This window comes from Ostrea edulis, chromosome 3, assembly GCF_947568905.1.
Source record: "Ostrea edulis chromosome 3, xbOstEdul1.1, whole genome shotgun sequence".
Classification (NCBI taxonomy): domain Eukaryota; kingdom Metazoa; phylum Mollusca; class Bivalvia; order Ostreida; family Ostreidae; genus Ostrea; species Ostrea edulis.
In genome coordinates this window covers 20315505-20332928 of record NC_079166.1, presented here as the reverse complement: position 1 = coordinate 20332928, position 17424 = coordinate 20315505, and the positions used below count along the sequence as shown (strand labels likewise).

Here is a 17424-nt window from a genome sequence, read left to right as displayed (position 1 = left end):
TCGCAGACCCTGTGTTAATGTAAGTGAGCCAACTTGACCTAACCGTGAACTTTCAAGAAACAAAATGCATAACCAAAATTCACGTCCATTCCTCACCATCATAATAAATCAAATTTATTTTATATACATGTAGATGCGTCTTCCATTATAATATTCGTATCAAATAAATTCGTCAGAGTAAATAACGTAATTTGAAATAAGATTTTCTTTACGTATTTATTTGTTAATCTATCTTCGCATAAAACATTGTACAACTTATGTAAAGAGAGACATTAGAGAAGTTAACATCTGACCGTGTACGTCTACGGGTACATGAACAAACAGAAGTATGTTTACAAGTACACGCATCCAATGTAATGTTACGTTTAACAAAGAGTACGTGTACGCGTACGTGTAAAACCATTAATTACAAAACATTTGATTGGATAAACATATGCAAATAAACGAACCAAAACAGGGTTTACTGCGTTAAGATCAAATAAGGCACACACTATGATGTTGCTTGCAGCTCTGGCAGACGATGTTGATGTTTTACTTTTGTCTTGCATGAGGAATGAAAAAGAGGCATCGATTTATCACCGATTAAATCTAGATGAATTGAACGACGAACACTTTCGCCTGTTATTCCGGTTTCTGAAAGATGATTTGCTAGGATTACAAATAGCTCTGCATATTCCAAACAAAATTGTATGTAAAAACAGGACTGTATGTTCAGGAATAGAAGGTTTGTGTATTCTCATACGAAGATTGGCATACCCAAATAGGTTAGAGGATCTTTCCCATGTATTTGGAAGATCAACTGCTGAATTATCATATATGTTCAATTCAGTCTTTGATTGCATAGATACAAGACATGGATATCTCCTCGAAAACTTAAAAAAAAGCCTTGGTTGTCTCATGCAAAACTGGATGAAATGGCAGCAGTCGTGAATAGATGTGGATCGCCTTTGTCCAATTCCTGGGGTTCATTGACGGAACTGTCAGACCGATATGCAGACCTCAGTCTCATCAGCAGGGGGTGTGTTTAATGGTCATAAAACAGTCCATGGTTTAAAAATTCAGTGCATAACTACACATGATGGTATGATTGCGCATCTATTTGGCCCGGTTGAAGGCCGTCGTCATGATGCCGGTATGTTAAGGAAAAACAACGTTGAATACCAGACGTATCGGCATATGACGAAACCAAACAACGGTGTCTACTCTGTCTACGGCGACCCTGCGTACCGTTATCGCCTTACATAATTCTCCATTTCGAGGAGGTGTTATTACTGCAAATCAACTGCGATTTAACCAAAGGATGTCCGCAGTGAGAGTTTGCGTGGAATGGACCTTTGGCAAAATATTAACTCTCTTTTCTTTTCTAGATTACAAGAAAATTCAAAAGCTCTATCTACAACCTGTTGGAAAGTAGTATAGAGTAGCTTCAATCCTTAATAATTGTCACACTATTTTGTACGGGAGCGAAACTGCCACTTTCTTTGCTATGTCTCCCCCATCACTACAGGAATATCTGGCATAAATGTGCACAAATATATGACCAAGATTGACTTTAATGGTTTAGTTTATTCAGATAAATTAAACAAATATCTGGAATAAAATTTTACACTTCTGAACACCTTTTATGATTAGTTATCTTTCGTTAATTATTAAGTAAATCAATGAAAGCAAGTTTCTCTTGCTTTTCTATTTCCATTCTCTGCATCCGTTCCTCTCGCTCCATTTCAAACTCTGCCTTCTCCAACTATAATTCTTCTTTTCTTACTTCCATTTGTGATTTTCTCATAGATATCTCATTTTTTGATTTTTCTTTTAAATAATCCACAAGATATGTCTGCGAATTCTTCCTCTTGATTACTGGCAAATCGTATTCGCCGTCTGAAAAATCAAACAAACAAAAAATATGTATGGCTGTATAATGAAAAAATTTGTTTACACAACAAATCAATGCATTTTCCTTCCAAACAAATCACGTGATCCTTGTAATACAATTCAACAATAATATTTTCATACTTTTCGTTGGTGTAAGTCATTCAAGTGCCCTTTTCCTGATTTCTTTCACTAAGTTTTCTTATCTGTCCTTCTTTTCTTTTTCTTCTTTCTTCTCTCTCCTCTTCATTTTTTAATTCTACGACATCGTCCAGCAGTATTGTTTTTTCCGACTTCGACACCAGATCTTTAAAAAATAAACATACAGGAACGTAAGTGTATTGAAAATGTATGGAAACATATTAGTGTACGGTATTATGAAATATTTTAGGCATGGGAAAACAAGACAAGAATATTAAAAGATAAGCGGTGTATCGGAGAGAGAGAGAGAGAGAGAGAGAGAGAGAGAGAGAGAGAGAGAGAGAGAGAGAGAGAGAGAGAGAGAGAGATGGTTTCAATAGAAAAACCTTTTAAGATTTTCCCTAGTTTCTCGTTTATGTTGTTCAATGAGGAGATTTGTACGTTCTCTCACTCGTCTACAGTTCAGAATAAAAGTCGATGATGACAGAGTTTCAGCTATTTCAGCCCATTTGTTTTTGTTTCTCAGGGGATTACTTCCGACAACTTCCCTTAAAAGCCGTAGATCATTCTCAGGTTTAAATCGAATCTGTGTTTTCCTGTCGGTATTCATTTCTGTTTAAAGTATATAGTTTATAGACACCCCCCCCCCCAAACCCGTTGAATTTTTAAACATGTAATACATTTTATTTAAATATATCAATTTGCATTTTGATTTAACTGTCACATATATCAATCCATCTATGAATAAAGACTTAACAAGCTGTTCCTTCTCCCCCCTAAATAATATGATCTGTGATGTAGAGACAGTGGTCTACAAGTGTAATTTCACAATAAATTTTCATTAAATAATTCTATGAAAATGATCAGTTCAGTTTAATATTCGTGCGTAATAAATCCTCTAGATTGTTACAAAATGCATAATTTGCAGAAAATCGTTGTATAATGAGCTTAAAATGTTACAAGTTCTTACCTCCGTGTACTCACAACTCTACGCGTTGTATACAACTTGTAGAATGACGCTGTGTGCAAAGATGATGACGTAATACTCAATAAAAGAGGGGATTCCCCTAGTTACAAGTACAGGTAGACGTACACGGTCAGTTGTTTAACCTCTCTATTAGACGACTTTATTCACAATCTATAAAATCACAAGTAATACAGAACGTCACATAAAAATAAATAGATTGTTTATTCTTGAATTTAATGTATGTGTTAAAGTTAATAAATAGAGAAATAAATATTACAATACGTTTATTTAAATGGGAAGCAACTCAAACAAAGGCATCGCCCACAGCTATTTTGAAAGGTGTGGTCTTGCAATGCATGAATATACGAATAATGTACTATTAAAATGAGCCTGCAATCTTGCACAATGTTTTTATACATAACTCATTTCAATGCAAACTAGTTCTAATTGTAACGGGGACCGTTACATATGTTCCCCAAACCTCCCCCAATTAAAAAGTGATGTCCTTTTAAATCTATAGCAAAAAATCATTTTATTTTAGTCTTTAATTACATGTAGTACATTCAATATGGTCATTTCAGTACCAAGAAATGAAAGAAAGTGTTGCACGTGCATGCACGCGCACGCGTGTACGATTCCGAATTTTTGTTGATGTCGTTCAGCAGGCATTTGTATCATATACCCACAGTATGAATTTCATAACGTTTCCACCAAATATAAGAAAGTTATAGCGATTTTAAAATCGTCCAATCAGAATTCAGCACACGTGCATACACGTGCTTAGCAGTAATTCTAACCACAGCAATTTGTAAGGAGTACCAAGACACATCTAAACCATTAATATCAATAGAATTTGATGAAAAACAAAAACCTTATCGTCCTTTAAAAATTGAACATTTAAAAAACGTTGCACGCGCATGCGCGTGTACGTTGGCATTTTTTTTATTACACCAATATATAGATACACATATTGTCTACTTATGCTGTGAATATCATCTCATTCGCTTCATAAATAAGATAGTTACAAACATTTTAGTATTATCCAATCAAAATGAAGCGCACGTGCATGCGCGTGCAAATTGGTAATTTTGACTATGTAAATCAGTTAAGGGTCTCAATATCTACCTATGATATGAATTTCAAGCCATTTCAATGAACAACAAAAAAGTTAGACTGATTCCAAAGTTAGTGTACAAATTTTGGAATGCGCGTGCACGCGCATGCGTGCGCGTGCTGACAAAATAACTATTATTTTTCATATGTACAAATGATATACTATCATCCTATTTAGGTTTTATATCGCTTCCTTCAATATTCTGATTTTCCATTTTTTGTACCAAAATTGCAATGCACGTGCGCGCGCGTGCATGCACGTGCAAACAAAATGACTATCACTATGCACATCTACAAACGCTATACTATCATCCTGGAAAGTTTCATATCGATCCCTTTTGTAGTTTCTGAGAACACTACCGGACAAAAAAGTACCGGAGAAAAAGAAGAATAATAATAATAATAATAATAATAATAATAATAATAATAAGAAACAGAGTAAAAACAATATGTTCCCAAACTTTGTTTGGGGAACATAATAATGATAAGAAAGAAATAATAAGAAAATAATGTTAATAAAGAAATCCACTTATTTGAAAATCCTGTCATCTTACATCAAGTTTAAGTATAACACAAATTAAGATGTGTAAGTGTTTTAAAGAATGTAATTAAAGATATTTTCATATAAAACATCTAAAAATGTTTTTATTATAAAATATTTATTGAAATACGAGCCCTTAAATCTTGCATATTGGTTAAATAAAACACACGTTAGGTATTTGGTATTTTTTCAAATTACGAAATATATATCCAATCATACAAAAATAAAAAAAAGTACAATTTAATGGTAGATGAAAATGTTTCCATGTGGAGATGATAGAATATGTGTTCGGGGGGTTGGGGGGTTGGGGGGCTATCTGGATAACGCCAGAACAGACGATGAGTCAGAGACAGTGACATTGATGAAAGTACCACAGAGGAGAACTTTGAACTTCTAGTCCTGTAATAGATAAATAAAACACTTATTCACATGTACACGTGTACTTGGTTGCTTCATAAGGAATGCAACCTTTAGAATACACACGTACTTTGAGATGTTTCCAAATGTTAAAATTTCATTTATTTTGAGTACTGGTAATTTCATTTCGGATTTCAATACAATGTACATACATGTCAAAATACAAATGTACAATATGTATTTTTCATATTCACAGCTTGGAATTTTGTTCAATATATCATATATATGAAGTAAGTTTCATCATAATAATCCCCCCTCTGTCTCTTGGTTGATAAGAGACTCCTCCACTTCTTGGACTACCATGTTATAAAAGAAACGTGGATCTGGGTGTGCTGAGATATTAAAATATTTATATTAACAAGACCACCCAATCACCAGTTTATCTAATAAGACCTTACTGTGATTACAAAATGTGTAAATGTTTGTTAGGATGAGAGTCTAAGGGAGATTGGGGGGGGGGGGTATGAAGTGTGTGCAGTAGTTGTTGTCTGTACAATGTATCTTGTAAGTCTTTTTGCTTGGCCCACATGGATGTAATATGAAAATAACTAACCCCTTTAAAGATTATGGATATTGCTTATCAAATATATGGATATGTTTTTCCCAAAGCTCGCCCACTTTCAACTGTCTCACGGGGAGGGGGGTTACATGTGAGTAAATGTCGCACTTGCATATAATAAATCCTATTTCGCCATTGCTATGATTTAAGACCAGTGGCATTGTCTCTGGTGATCTGAGAATCGAAATTGACAAAATCATTCTCTGAGTGGTTTATAAATGGTGACTCTTACAAAGTGAAAAATAGACACGTTGTTGTCTGATGCTTTCAAAGCATCGTTTTGTACAGCTTTGATAAAATACAGAATAATGAACTTGTAATAAATTATATTTGTTGCTCAGATACCGAATATTTACTAATCATTTGATGCAATGTCCTAAACTTACCCGTACTGAAACTCAGTGTTGAGAATGCTTCATCTCTTTATTCAGCATGGATGTAGTAATAGACTGTAAAGTACAAAAACAAAACATATGACAAACATGTAATTGAATATACATACAAAATTCTCGTAGAAAACCACAGACTCTATTTTGCTTCAGTTATGACCAGAACGTTTTTCCATACTTTTTCTTTTGACAGCAATAAGTTTATAATTAAGGCAAGAATACGATGATCATCATAACTCAGCACAAGATAAACAGATTATCCTTTGAAATCCACATATACAAGAGGAACATATATGTGACTAGATTGTAATCTCAGAATTTTTTGTAAACACAAACCACGCGCTTGCACAAAAATCAGGTCATATTAACCGTACATAGATAATGCTACAAATTACTGACATACTCGACATTACAAAGTATGCATTCTACCACATGTAACTAAAGATTCTACAGTTTCAGAAAAATGAAAGATTACTTACACTGTAGGGCTACAATGCCACAATCTTTGGTGTAACAGTAATACATTGTAAACACTATAAATGGCGCGTGCAACAATAAAGCGAAGTAACTCTTTAGATACACAAACAAAAAGTTAACTCGTACATAGTTGATTGGGAAACACCACATACCTGTCTCGATCTAAAAATAACATTCCACTAGATGTGGTGTTTCATCCGTACCAAATCTCGTTTATATTCCGATGTTTATTTCGATTTCATTTGAAAGTATCCAAGATCAGTAGTCTTGGTAACATATTGTTACAAGTATCAACTATTTAAACGTAAATGTATATCAAATATTTTCTAAATATTTAGTTTTCATAAAAATAACCGACCCAAAAGCCATGAAAACTCCAAAGCATTGACAACGTTATATAATGACGTTTTGTTCAATCGCGACGTTTAACGACAAAATCGTTCTGATATACGCTATTTTGAAGACCGGTTACAAAGAAAACTTAAGCGTTATCAGAAAAATGAAATATAGCTTTAAAAAAGTTTGAAGTTTCTAGATGTATTCTACAGTAATATTTATTTGTTTTAAGCATGGGCCATTTCTGCCACTTTTTGAGTCAGGTTCTTTACATTAGGCTGTGTATGTCCAATGCTGGCTTATGTGTTTCATACCGATTGTTATAATATGATAATACTCATTTTAAGTCTGGTATACTAACAACAATGAACATTAACTATATACTAGCTATCTACCGACTTGCACGGGTGTTGGAGTTAGGGTGCCATTTTGTGGAAGGAGACCAACGTGTCCGAGTGGGCGACAACCGTATCCTCTCATAATCAGCTATTGCCGATCACGGGTAGCGCACTCGGGTCACTGCGGTGAGAGTGAGTTAATCACCAGGCTACCCGGGCAGCCGGTCATCGTTTACATACTGATTATGACTACGGATAATCCGGTTTACCTGATCAAGATGGAAGGCTAACATCAGCTACAACCCGTGAACAGGGGATGCTTACTTTTGTTGGGCACCTGAGTCCAATTGTTATCTTCATTTGTCTATTTATCAAGATTATATTTAATTGCTGTTATAAAATTTAGAAATTAATTTCAAAATTAAGGATTATCTTCCTCAGGCATAGCTCTTATCCTAAGACGAATTTGACTCCACCGTTTTGGCACACTGTTTTTCCCTAAAATAGCTCTAAAACTCCATTGTTATTTCGGATGTCAAACATTTTGGTTGAGCATCACTGAAGAAACATTATTTGTCGAAATGCGCATCTGGTGCATCAAAATTGGTACCGTATAAGTTTTACATTATGACCCCTGGGTCGAGGCCTCTGCTGGTGGACTGTTAGTCCCCGAGGATTTCTACAGCCCAGTAGCTATAAGTACTTCGTTACTAGCTTGAAAATACGAATGTATATTTAATTGCTGTCATAAAATTTAGAAATTCATTTTAAAATTAAGGATTATCTTCCTCAGGCATAGCTCTTATCCTTAGACGATATTGACTCCACCCTTTTGGCACACTGTTATTCCCTAAAATAGCTCTAAAACGCCATTGTTATATCGGATTTCACATATTTCGGTTGAGCATCACTGAAGAGACATTATTTGTCGAAATGCGCATCTGGTGCATCAAAATTGGTACCGTATACGTTTTATATTATTAGGTGTTTGTGTCACTCATCGTGTATAGACGTCATAAAATGCATCAACGATTTGGGAGATATATCAAGGTTGCAATAATATAATACCATTTGAACTAGATTGTCAAAACCCTTGTAACATTAATTGAGCATGATCAACTTTCAAAATAGTATTTGTCAGTACCCTACCTCGATTTGAAAATTAACAATTCACAGAACACGCGTATCGAATCAGTTGAGATACATTAACTTCATATGTTGGTAATGAATGTAGTCTCTAACATGATTTATTATATTGCAGGTGCTTTGTAATCCTAGATGTGAATTCATACTGTTCCTGTTGCTGATACCGTTAGTCATCAGTCGTAATGATGAAGAAATCATAAAACATAACTTTATGTCTGCTGAGCAGTTGTTTTGTCCAGAAGTACAAGACAGCATACAAAATGTTACAAGCTGCCCACGGAATGAAGCGGAGTGGTTTACAGCTGGAAAAAGGAAAAATTGCAGCAAAGGAACTAAAGGCTGCACAGATGAACTGGTGTATCATTGCGTTCCTAATCATTATCAGAACAAAACTGTAGAAGTTTGCGCCCCATTGAAGTTGATAGTTTTCGGTAAGCATATTTCTATAGATATCAACAATCTTACTGCAATGTTCTTTTGACACCCCCGTGCCAAATTAAAGCATATTCACCGTGCTATCCTGTCTAGATAAAAGTCTTATTATCATTATTTACTATCCTAAGACAATGTAAATCAATTATTATCCGTCATTTTAAATTGTTCTACCGATTTTTGAACTGTCATTAAATGCAAAATTAAATTAGGTTCAAAGATAGGCTTTCAAAGAGCATAAAAATTTAATTGATGATAAATAGATCACACCATGCTAGGATTGGATTACTAATCATTCTTCGATTCGTACATGTAGCAGTGGTAAGTCACACTAATATATTTATTAACGATAGGCCGCTATTTAGAGCAATATTTCCACTTAGTGAAACTTACCCCACAAGACTGGCTCTAGAGTTAGCCCCATTGGAGCCACACTCCCTCCGGAAATTTTGCTCTAAAATGAGACTACCTCCTAAGTAGCAAGAAGGAACACACGCTTTACAATTCATAGAGTGAGTTTACCCCTGGTGAATTCTATTTTCTTTAAAGGACGCATCTCGTATTTCCAAAACACACTAAATTATCCGCAATTTCTCCTTTTTGAGCATAAAGCAATTAATTTAATAGTTGGCCGAAGTATTGCGATATTTATTCACAGTGCCAATTTAGATTTATGCCCCGATTGTAAAAAATCCCGTGAAACAGAGTCACATGATACAGCGACGTCTCATGCTACCTTCTTCGATCAAACTTAATAAAGATAGAATTATATCAAAGTAGCATGAAAGGTGAAGGTAACGAACAGTTACCAATCTCATAACTCCTATAAGCAATACAAAATAGAGAGTTGGGCAATCACGGACCCCTGGACACACCAAAGGTGGGATCAGGTGCCTAGTAGAAGTAAGCATCCCCTGTCATATATTATGCATCCAAATTCGTTCGTCCGAATGCCTGTATGATATATAATAAAACGTTCGAAGACACAGCCTTCATGATGACAGGATCTTTCATTTGTAATGTAGCAAAATTGGATAAAGAATTTATAGATATAATGCATTCAAAATATTAAATAAACATTATTATAAGATGTTTGATCGCAAAACCTGAGTTTAAACCACATTTTTATAACTAAAAATGAAGACCAATGTCACTGAACAAGAAGTGTTTTGTACCAATTGACAGGAATCATCGGAGGAAATATCTACGCAAAGATTTTTATAAAGCTAAATAAGAATAACTAATATGAATGTACCGTTTTTCGTTAAGAATTTTTCTTTGTTGATTAGTTAAGTGTAGTAACCTTTACAATGCTGATTAAAATCATGGTGTCGCAATTTACTCTACAAAGCAAGATTTAAAAAAAAAGGGAAATCTGACTTTCGAACTATCAGGTCTACTGTGGATATATGACTTTAGAGAGATACCTCCCGTGGGTTCTGCGTTGGAGCAAGACTTCTGTGAAGTCTCATTACGGAGAAAATTCCACTTTACTACACCATTTTGTAATGTCAGTATTGAGAATATTCATGAATCTAAATGGGGCAGTGATCAATCCCATAACTCCTAGAAGGACATTTCCCTGGGGATCCGAGTTAGAATAGGTCCTCAATATTCCTTGCTTGTCGTCAAAGGCGACTATATGAGGTTGTCCTTCAAATGAGACCGCAAAAATTGAGGTCCGGTGTCACAGCAGGTGTGTCACGAAAAAAATTCCCTCTGCTCATAGGCCGAAAGTGCCGAACATATACCTACATATTGCAGTTCTTCACTGGCAATGATGAAGTCTCCATATGAGTGAAAAAGTCTCGAACATGACGTTCAACAATATACAAACAACCAACCAATAAGTATCTTTTTGCATTTCAGCTCTATGTAATAGATCTACACTTTGACTGTGAAGGACAATTAACTGAATATCTGGGACTCTAAGTTCCTTGCGAATTTCACAGATATTTCTTGTATGTGTATGATGCTGGTTTACAGAAGAAAATCTTGAATTTAATTGATATTCATTAAGAATATCTATTACAGGGCACTGTCCGGAGTACAGCTTTCTTGGAAGAAGAGTTCAAGAAAACTACAACACAGACTGCACACAATTCGATGTTCCGTGTCCATTATTCTACAAATCAAACGAAGTTTACAAGTGTAAGATCATATTTTACCCTCATTTGGTAAAAGTAATTGAAAAGCAAATAGGGATGTTTTTCACAGCAGAGTAAAATATCTTAAAGTTTGAGTGTGTGTTGTGTGAAACATGACACTGAAATCAATTTTCCAGTCATATCTGAAAATTGCTTTATCAGAAAAAATATTGTAAATTGTTGTGTTATTGTTCATAGTGTGATAATCTTGTAATTATGGTTTGAGGAGCCATTTTGGTATCTGTATCATTTACACTAATTAATGTTTCATGGTGATGTCATCAAATCGAATAGAAGTTTTCACCAATTCGAGAAAGAGATATTACCTATGCATTTATCATTCATCATCATTTTCCTCATTACCAATTCTAACAGCTGATATCACAAGGACTAAGTCCGTTTGGGCCCAAACTCTGTGATACCATAAATATAGAAAGGGGTCTAACTCTGGCCCAGATAAAAAGCTAATAAATGTCCTAGTAAAACTACACAGGTGAAATCGAGAGAACGATGACGTATATCTGTTATTTTTAGAACCTGTGGCTTGAAAGTTGGCATGCAGGTAATTAAAACATTAATCTATGCAGGGAGACCGGTAAATTACACATACCGCACATAGTCTCTGATTTGGTAGGCATTTAAAGCGAGTGGGTAGTTTTTTTTATCTGGATCAGAGTTAGACCCCTTTTTATATTTATGGAATCACAGAGTTCGAGCCTGAACGGGCTTAGTCCCTTTGGCTGATATTGTTCAAATAATGATGTCAACAATTAATTTGTTTTATACTTTTATTTACATAGACTACGAAAACATTCGGTTCTGATTTGCAAATTATGTCATTTTTATTTTTTCGCATACATGAAAAAACAAGAACTAAACGATTCATTCCTGTATTCAAATAGGTGGTTTCAATTTAATGATACCAAAAAACTTATCTAGATACCTTTTTAAATGGAGTAGCATACCGCAAACTCCTTCAAATATATTCTATTTTGAGTGATTATCCTTCCTTGTAATCTTTTTATCTGGCCCTACAGGATACGGTTATATTAAAGGTAAAAATATCGAACAGATATTGATTTTGTAAGTCCTGAAAAGAATACAAAATGTAGTACACGCCGGAAGTCTTACAAAATATGTCTAGGAGGAGCTTCTGTCGACCGGTCACACCCGCCGCGAGAGGAAAACAGAGTGTCCGTAGTTAGAATTAAAATGTACCCCTCCCATGCACCTGATCCCACCTCTGGTATATACAGGGGTCCGTGTTTGCCAACTCTCTACTTTAGGAGTTATGTGATTGGTCACTGTTCGTTGTCTTCACCTTTTCATGTAAATAACAGCCTAACAATTGGTTTGAAAACACGTCAGACAACCGCCATGAGCGCTATTTTTCATTGTCTAAAATCTCATAAAACAAGTATTTATTCGAGCAAGAACTTTTTCGAGAGAAACATTTCAAGATGAATCTTACTGAAAACAGGAAAGTCAATCAATCATTATTCAGGTTGCTCTAAAACAGAAAAAAAGATCCATCGATTCATGATTGGATTTATGATCAGGGACATGAAATATTGGCCCCGGTTTCTCTTTCTAGGAATATCATCCCATCGATGGTCCTCGTCCGCATAAGATGGTTATGTCTCTCAATTGATTATATACACAAACACATGTTCTAGGTATGATCGTATAGTAGTTGTAACGATCTAATTTACAATGTACTAATATAACCTCGCATTGAGTCAAATGAAGAATATAATCTTTAGAAAGGAAACGTGGAGTATAAGTAGAATTACCAAATGTTGAATTAATGGCCAGTTCGTTTAACATACACACACTGTTGTAAAACGAAAGACAATATTGCTACAAACTTTATCAGTATTACTGGGATTACCATATCCTTATAGTGATTTTCAATTAATCGAAACACCAGAAAAATACTTATAAAGACATTTTGATCAATTGGCATTTTAAATTCTAACATTGATTTTGACAACGGATAGCTCCGTTTACCTGATCAGGATATAGGGCTCATGGCGGGTGTGACTGGTCAACAGGGGGTGCTTACTCCTCCTAGGCACCTGATCCCACCTCTGGTGTTTCCAGGGGTCCATGTTTACTCAACTATCTATTTTGTATTGCTTAGATGAGTTATGAGATTGATCATTGTTCGTTATCTTCACCTTTCATGTATAAACTGTATTTGTGATTATCATTAAATGAGTTATATGGCACCCTATTAACATTAGTTATCGAAAGCGCTTTACAAATTTAAGAGAAAAGATAATATAAAATTGGTGTGCATATATGTGTACATGTGAATAAAATATTCATAGTGTCAGAATTAAAATGCATAATTACTATTATTGATATATAGCACCTAATGTAAAACTTTTACCTAATATAATGATATAATTACCTTAATAATATATAAAAGAATTCAATGTAAGGTTTGCGACATTTTGACATGTAGCGAATAAAGTCATGTTGTATATGAGCATGTTCAGTAGGAATTTATCTTTTAAAAATTGACTTTTTAAAAGAATTGCTGGTGTTAATTTTGTGATGTTTGACAGTTTCGGGATCTTTGTACAAAACGGAATACTAGTGGTATAAAAACTACATAAGCCAAACTTATGGGGAAAAGATCTGGTATATTTTTTTAGTATCATCTTTAACATTAAACTAATTGGAAGAAAACACACACAAAAAATAGCACTTTTTATGTCTTGAATAAAATTAAAATTGGTTGCCATGGCAATAAAAATTACATATTGGACAGCTTTACACGGTCTACCTCAGAAAATGTTCACTTTAAACATAATATTTGGACTATAAACATTTAACAAAGCATACAAATTTACTACTCACGGGGTTTTGTTTCATGGTAACGTATTAAAAACAATTATTTCATTCATGCTATTTGTCACTTTGTTTTATAATTGTACAACTTTTGAATAGTGCATTGAGAATTTTCATTAACAAAATACAATTCCAGCCCCAAAATGATAAATGATATTTATTAAAGGATTAAACTTTCTTTTTGAAGAATTTATCGATGTGTAAACTCCGGACATTTTACTCACACACTGAATAAAAGTGCGAAGCACTTTTATGTTAAGTTTTTGAGTAAAATGTCCGGAGTTTACACATCGATAAATTCTTCAAAAGGAATGTTTGATTCCTATAATTCCAATTCTTTCACTTTATCAACAATTGCTAAAATTTGAATAGTTTTCCCGCACTATATTATTTGTTTTCAGGCGTGTATGAATACATCGCGTTTTTGGATTTATTGATGTATGGATGGCAAATTAACGTAAAAATGACACTTAACAAATCAACAAATCTGTTTTATGTCGAAACGATCAATGTCGATATGCAGATGTTTCTCAGACAAAATTAAGAATATATTAAAGATATTTTAGAGAAGACCCCTCTTATATTTTTAGGTCATCATATCAGTCGCGTTTTCTACATTTCAAAGTTCATGCGATAAATCGCTCGATCAGTGCATATAAATGTCATCGAAATATAAAGTGCATGTAGCTAGGGATGTAAAGCATGATCAGATTTATTTAAAAGAAAATGCTTCTGAATGTCATAAAAATTCCTAGCTTCGAGAGAATGGTGACTATGTTGTGCCGCATTTTTTCATTGTGATGTCATAAAGCGTGAACTGCAATGAGGTATATCAAGAGCTATCTCCCTGTTGTTGCGAATCTTACCTTAAAACAACCTTTATGAATAATTAAATACATAGAAAGGACATACATAAGTATGATTACAAACTACAGTTCAAATAGAAACTGAAGGTTTTTTGTAAAACAAAAAAAAGGGGGGGGGGGTGCAACAACACTGAAAGAGCTGTAATGTAAGAACACTAAGTATGTATAAAGAATTACAAATTAAAAGCTAATCAAAAAAGATACGTTTTGAGGTTCGCTTTAAAAGTAGACAGTAAAGTGCATTGTCTGAGTTTAAAAGGCAAAAAGTCCCAGAGACTCGATATGGCCTTATCCAAACGTCGATCCCCATATGTTTCCGTATGTGTCCGAGGTACTTGGAGAAGATGCAGAAATTCGGATCTAAGTGATCATGTGGAATTGTAAACTGAAAGGATATCCTTTATGTAAACTGGAGATTGGTTGTTGAGAGGTTTAAAAGTATGAAGAAGGATCTTATATAGCATTCTGTATTCAACTGGAAGCTAGTGAAGAGCGTGTTATTAATCTTACAGTAGTGTTTTGTGCCCTCTGAAGTTTGTTGGTGTGTTGTGAATGAACACTATAACGCAATACATTTCCTGAATCTAATCTGGATGTAACTAACGAGTTTACTAGAGGTTTACATGCTCCATCATTGATAAATGGACGGATACAGCCAATTCTGCAAATGTTCACAAATGCTGAGCGGGAAATAGAGAGACAATATTTTTCCATGGTAAGGGATTTGTCAAAGAATACGCCTAATTTTGTTTTTACGAAAGATGAATCACGGTACCGTATAAGTTTTACATTACAACACAGTCACTAAATTCAAAATGAAAACTGCTCCTATCTTTAAGTCTGTGTTTTGGTGTGGAGACTACAAGTTCAGTTTTGTCTTTATTGAGTTTGAGGAGGTTGATACTCATCCACATACGTATGTCCGATAAACAATTTGATAGTATTTGAGACATATCGCTCCAATTGTCACCAGGTTCAATGATGATATAGATCTGGGTGTAATAGGCGTATATATGATACGTCATATCATGACGTCAGTTTCCTTCCCCTAAGGGTTTTCTAAAAAAGACAATAGAATCTCGGACCTAGGACTGAGCCTTGCGATGCACCACATGCAAGGGGACAAGCATCGGACAGCCATGAACTGACGGCAACACATTGATTTATATCACTAAGATAGGATGTAATCCATTTAAATGCAGATCCAGTGATACCAAATATGTTGTCCACACGTTGCAATAGGATATTATGGTCTATGACATCGAAAACGGCAGAGAGGTCGAGCAATACAAGAATAGCACAACTGTTATTGTCAAGTACACATACGATATCATGATGTACCTTCATTAGTGCAGTTTCTGTAGAGTATCTCGTTCTGTACTCGGACTGAAAATTGCCATACAGTTGATGCATTTCCAGATAAGCTTCGATTCGTTTTACAGTAACCTTTTCATGAATCTTCGAAACGAACGAGATATTTGACACAGGGTGATAGTTTTTGAAAATTTCTTTGTCGAGACCTGGTTTTTTATGAATGGTCGAACGATTACCTGCTGAAAATCACTAGGAACAATGGCTTACAACAGCGATTTGTTTATGAATAAAGTGATGGATGGCAAGGAACGCTCAATAAATTGTTTCCATATATACGCAGGAACTGTCTGTTTTTAAAACCTTTTAACTATTGATCTTAATTATAGTGTTTTATTTTCATACGTGTATAAATATAAAAGTCATAGTGTCATTCAATTTCATTTTAATTGTGTTTTATAGTTGCATTTCTCTTCTAAAGTAAATTGTTCTATGTACGGCGCTTTATAAATTTTATTATTTATTATTATTATACTTTGACTGACCAACAAGAACTCACAAGAACGAGAGAGAGAGAGAGAGAGAGAGAGAGAGAGAGAGAGAGAGAGAGAGAGAGAGAGAGAGAGAAATCTACTATGGAACATTACTATCCCATCAGACCGATTCGTGTGGAGGCACAGGGTAACCATCATCCGATTAGCACGCAGCTGCACAATTGACAGCTGCCTTGGGGCAAACTCCCCAGATAACTGATAGATCACTGCCCCAACCATATCTGGAACATCTGCAATTATTAGATTGTGCATCTTTGCAAAGACCTCTAGCACTACCATCGAAGCCTGCATGTTTTTAACCTCATATGATATGCCCACACAGACCTCATCATCAACCCCAGCACATGCATAGTAATCCGCCCGGAACAACCCAGGCTCGCCAACACTCGAATGCAAGCTCGTTCCCAGATTCCTCCTCTGCATCCGACAACTGGTCATCCACTAGACCCATGCAATCTCCATACCCCACTGTTGAACACAACTGGTCTGCTCATTCAAACCGGGAGCCCCTAAGGGTTTACAGAGCACTTGGCCCGGCCTATTTTGAGCCTCAGCCATGAAATGTTGACAGCAAAACCAAGGGAATGCCTAGAGTTACAAAAGAAGCCATATCGTTATGGCAACCGACACTTTTCCTGGTGTCCCCCACCCAACCAACCTGGTGAACAACACCTGCCTCAGTGCCTCAATGCCAACCACACAACTTCTCACCTCTGCCTGGTAGCACCTAAGTCTCATGTCCCTGGCCATTAAATCATTCCGGGCTTTCTGAATATCTACACTTGTCAACCACAAACCTCCACCTCCTATCCCCGACTCACAACTCTTATTCACCGGCATCTCAACCTTATGACTGAACACTGGCAACTGTCGACCGTACTGTATCGTAGCTATCTAAGGGTTTTCGAAGCAATTTCCCGACCTATTTTGAGCTCCAGTCCCTGGAGACGAACAAACAGAAA

The 17424-nt window shown here is 35.3% G+C and overlaps 1 protein-coding gene and 1 long non-coding RNA gene across 10 annotated transcripts in view; one reads left to right on the top strand and one right to left on the bottom strand.

Moving 5' to 3' along the window:
* LOC125677135 (uncharacterized) overlaps positions 1-17424 on the top strand; it is a 65329-nt gene that overhangs the window by 19059 nt on the left and 28846 nt on the right. For 5 of the 8 annotated variants that reach the window (XM_056157724.1, XM_056157722.1, XM_056157720.1 and 2 more), the window contains 2 exons: positions 8409-8724; positions 10760-10876. In XM_056157724.1, coding sequence (XP_056013699.1) covers positions 8409-8724; positions 10760-10876 — 433 coding nt within the window. Of the gene's footprint in view, positions 1-8136; positions 8198-8408; positions 8725-10759; positions 10877-17424 lie in introns of those variants that run through there. The other 3 variants (XM_056157723.1, XM_056157717.1, XM_056157725.1) reach the window with 1 other exon arrangement.
* LOC125677141 (uncharacterized) lies at positions 1547-6562 on the bottom strand. 2 transcript variants are annotated; one of them, XR_007370961.2, is made up of 6 exons: positions 6476-6562; positions 5994-6056; positions 4869-5030; positions 2981-3148; positions 2014-2558; positions 1547-1878 (listed from the first exon to the last, which is right to left on the bottom strand). It is a non-coding gene; the product is annotated as an uncharacterized LOC125677141 (long non-coding RNA). The 2 variants fall into 2 exon arrangements; XR_008800885.1 differs by lacking the exon at positions 4869-5030 and having other exon boundaries at positions 2014-2176.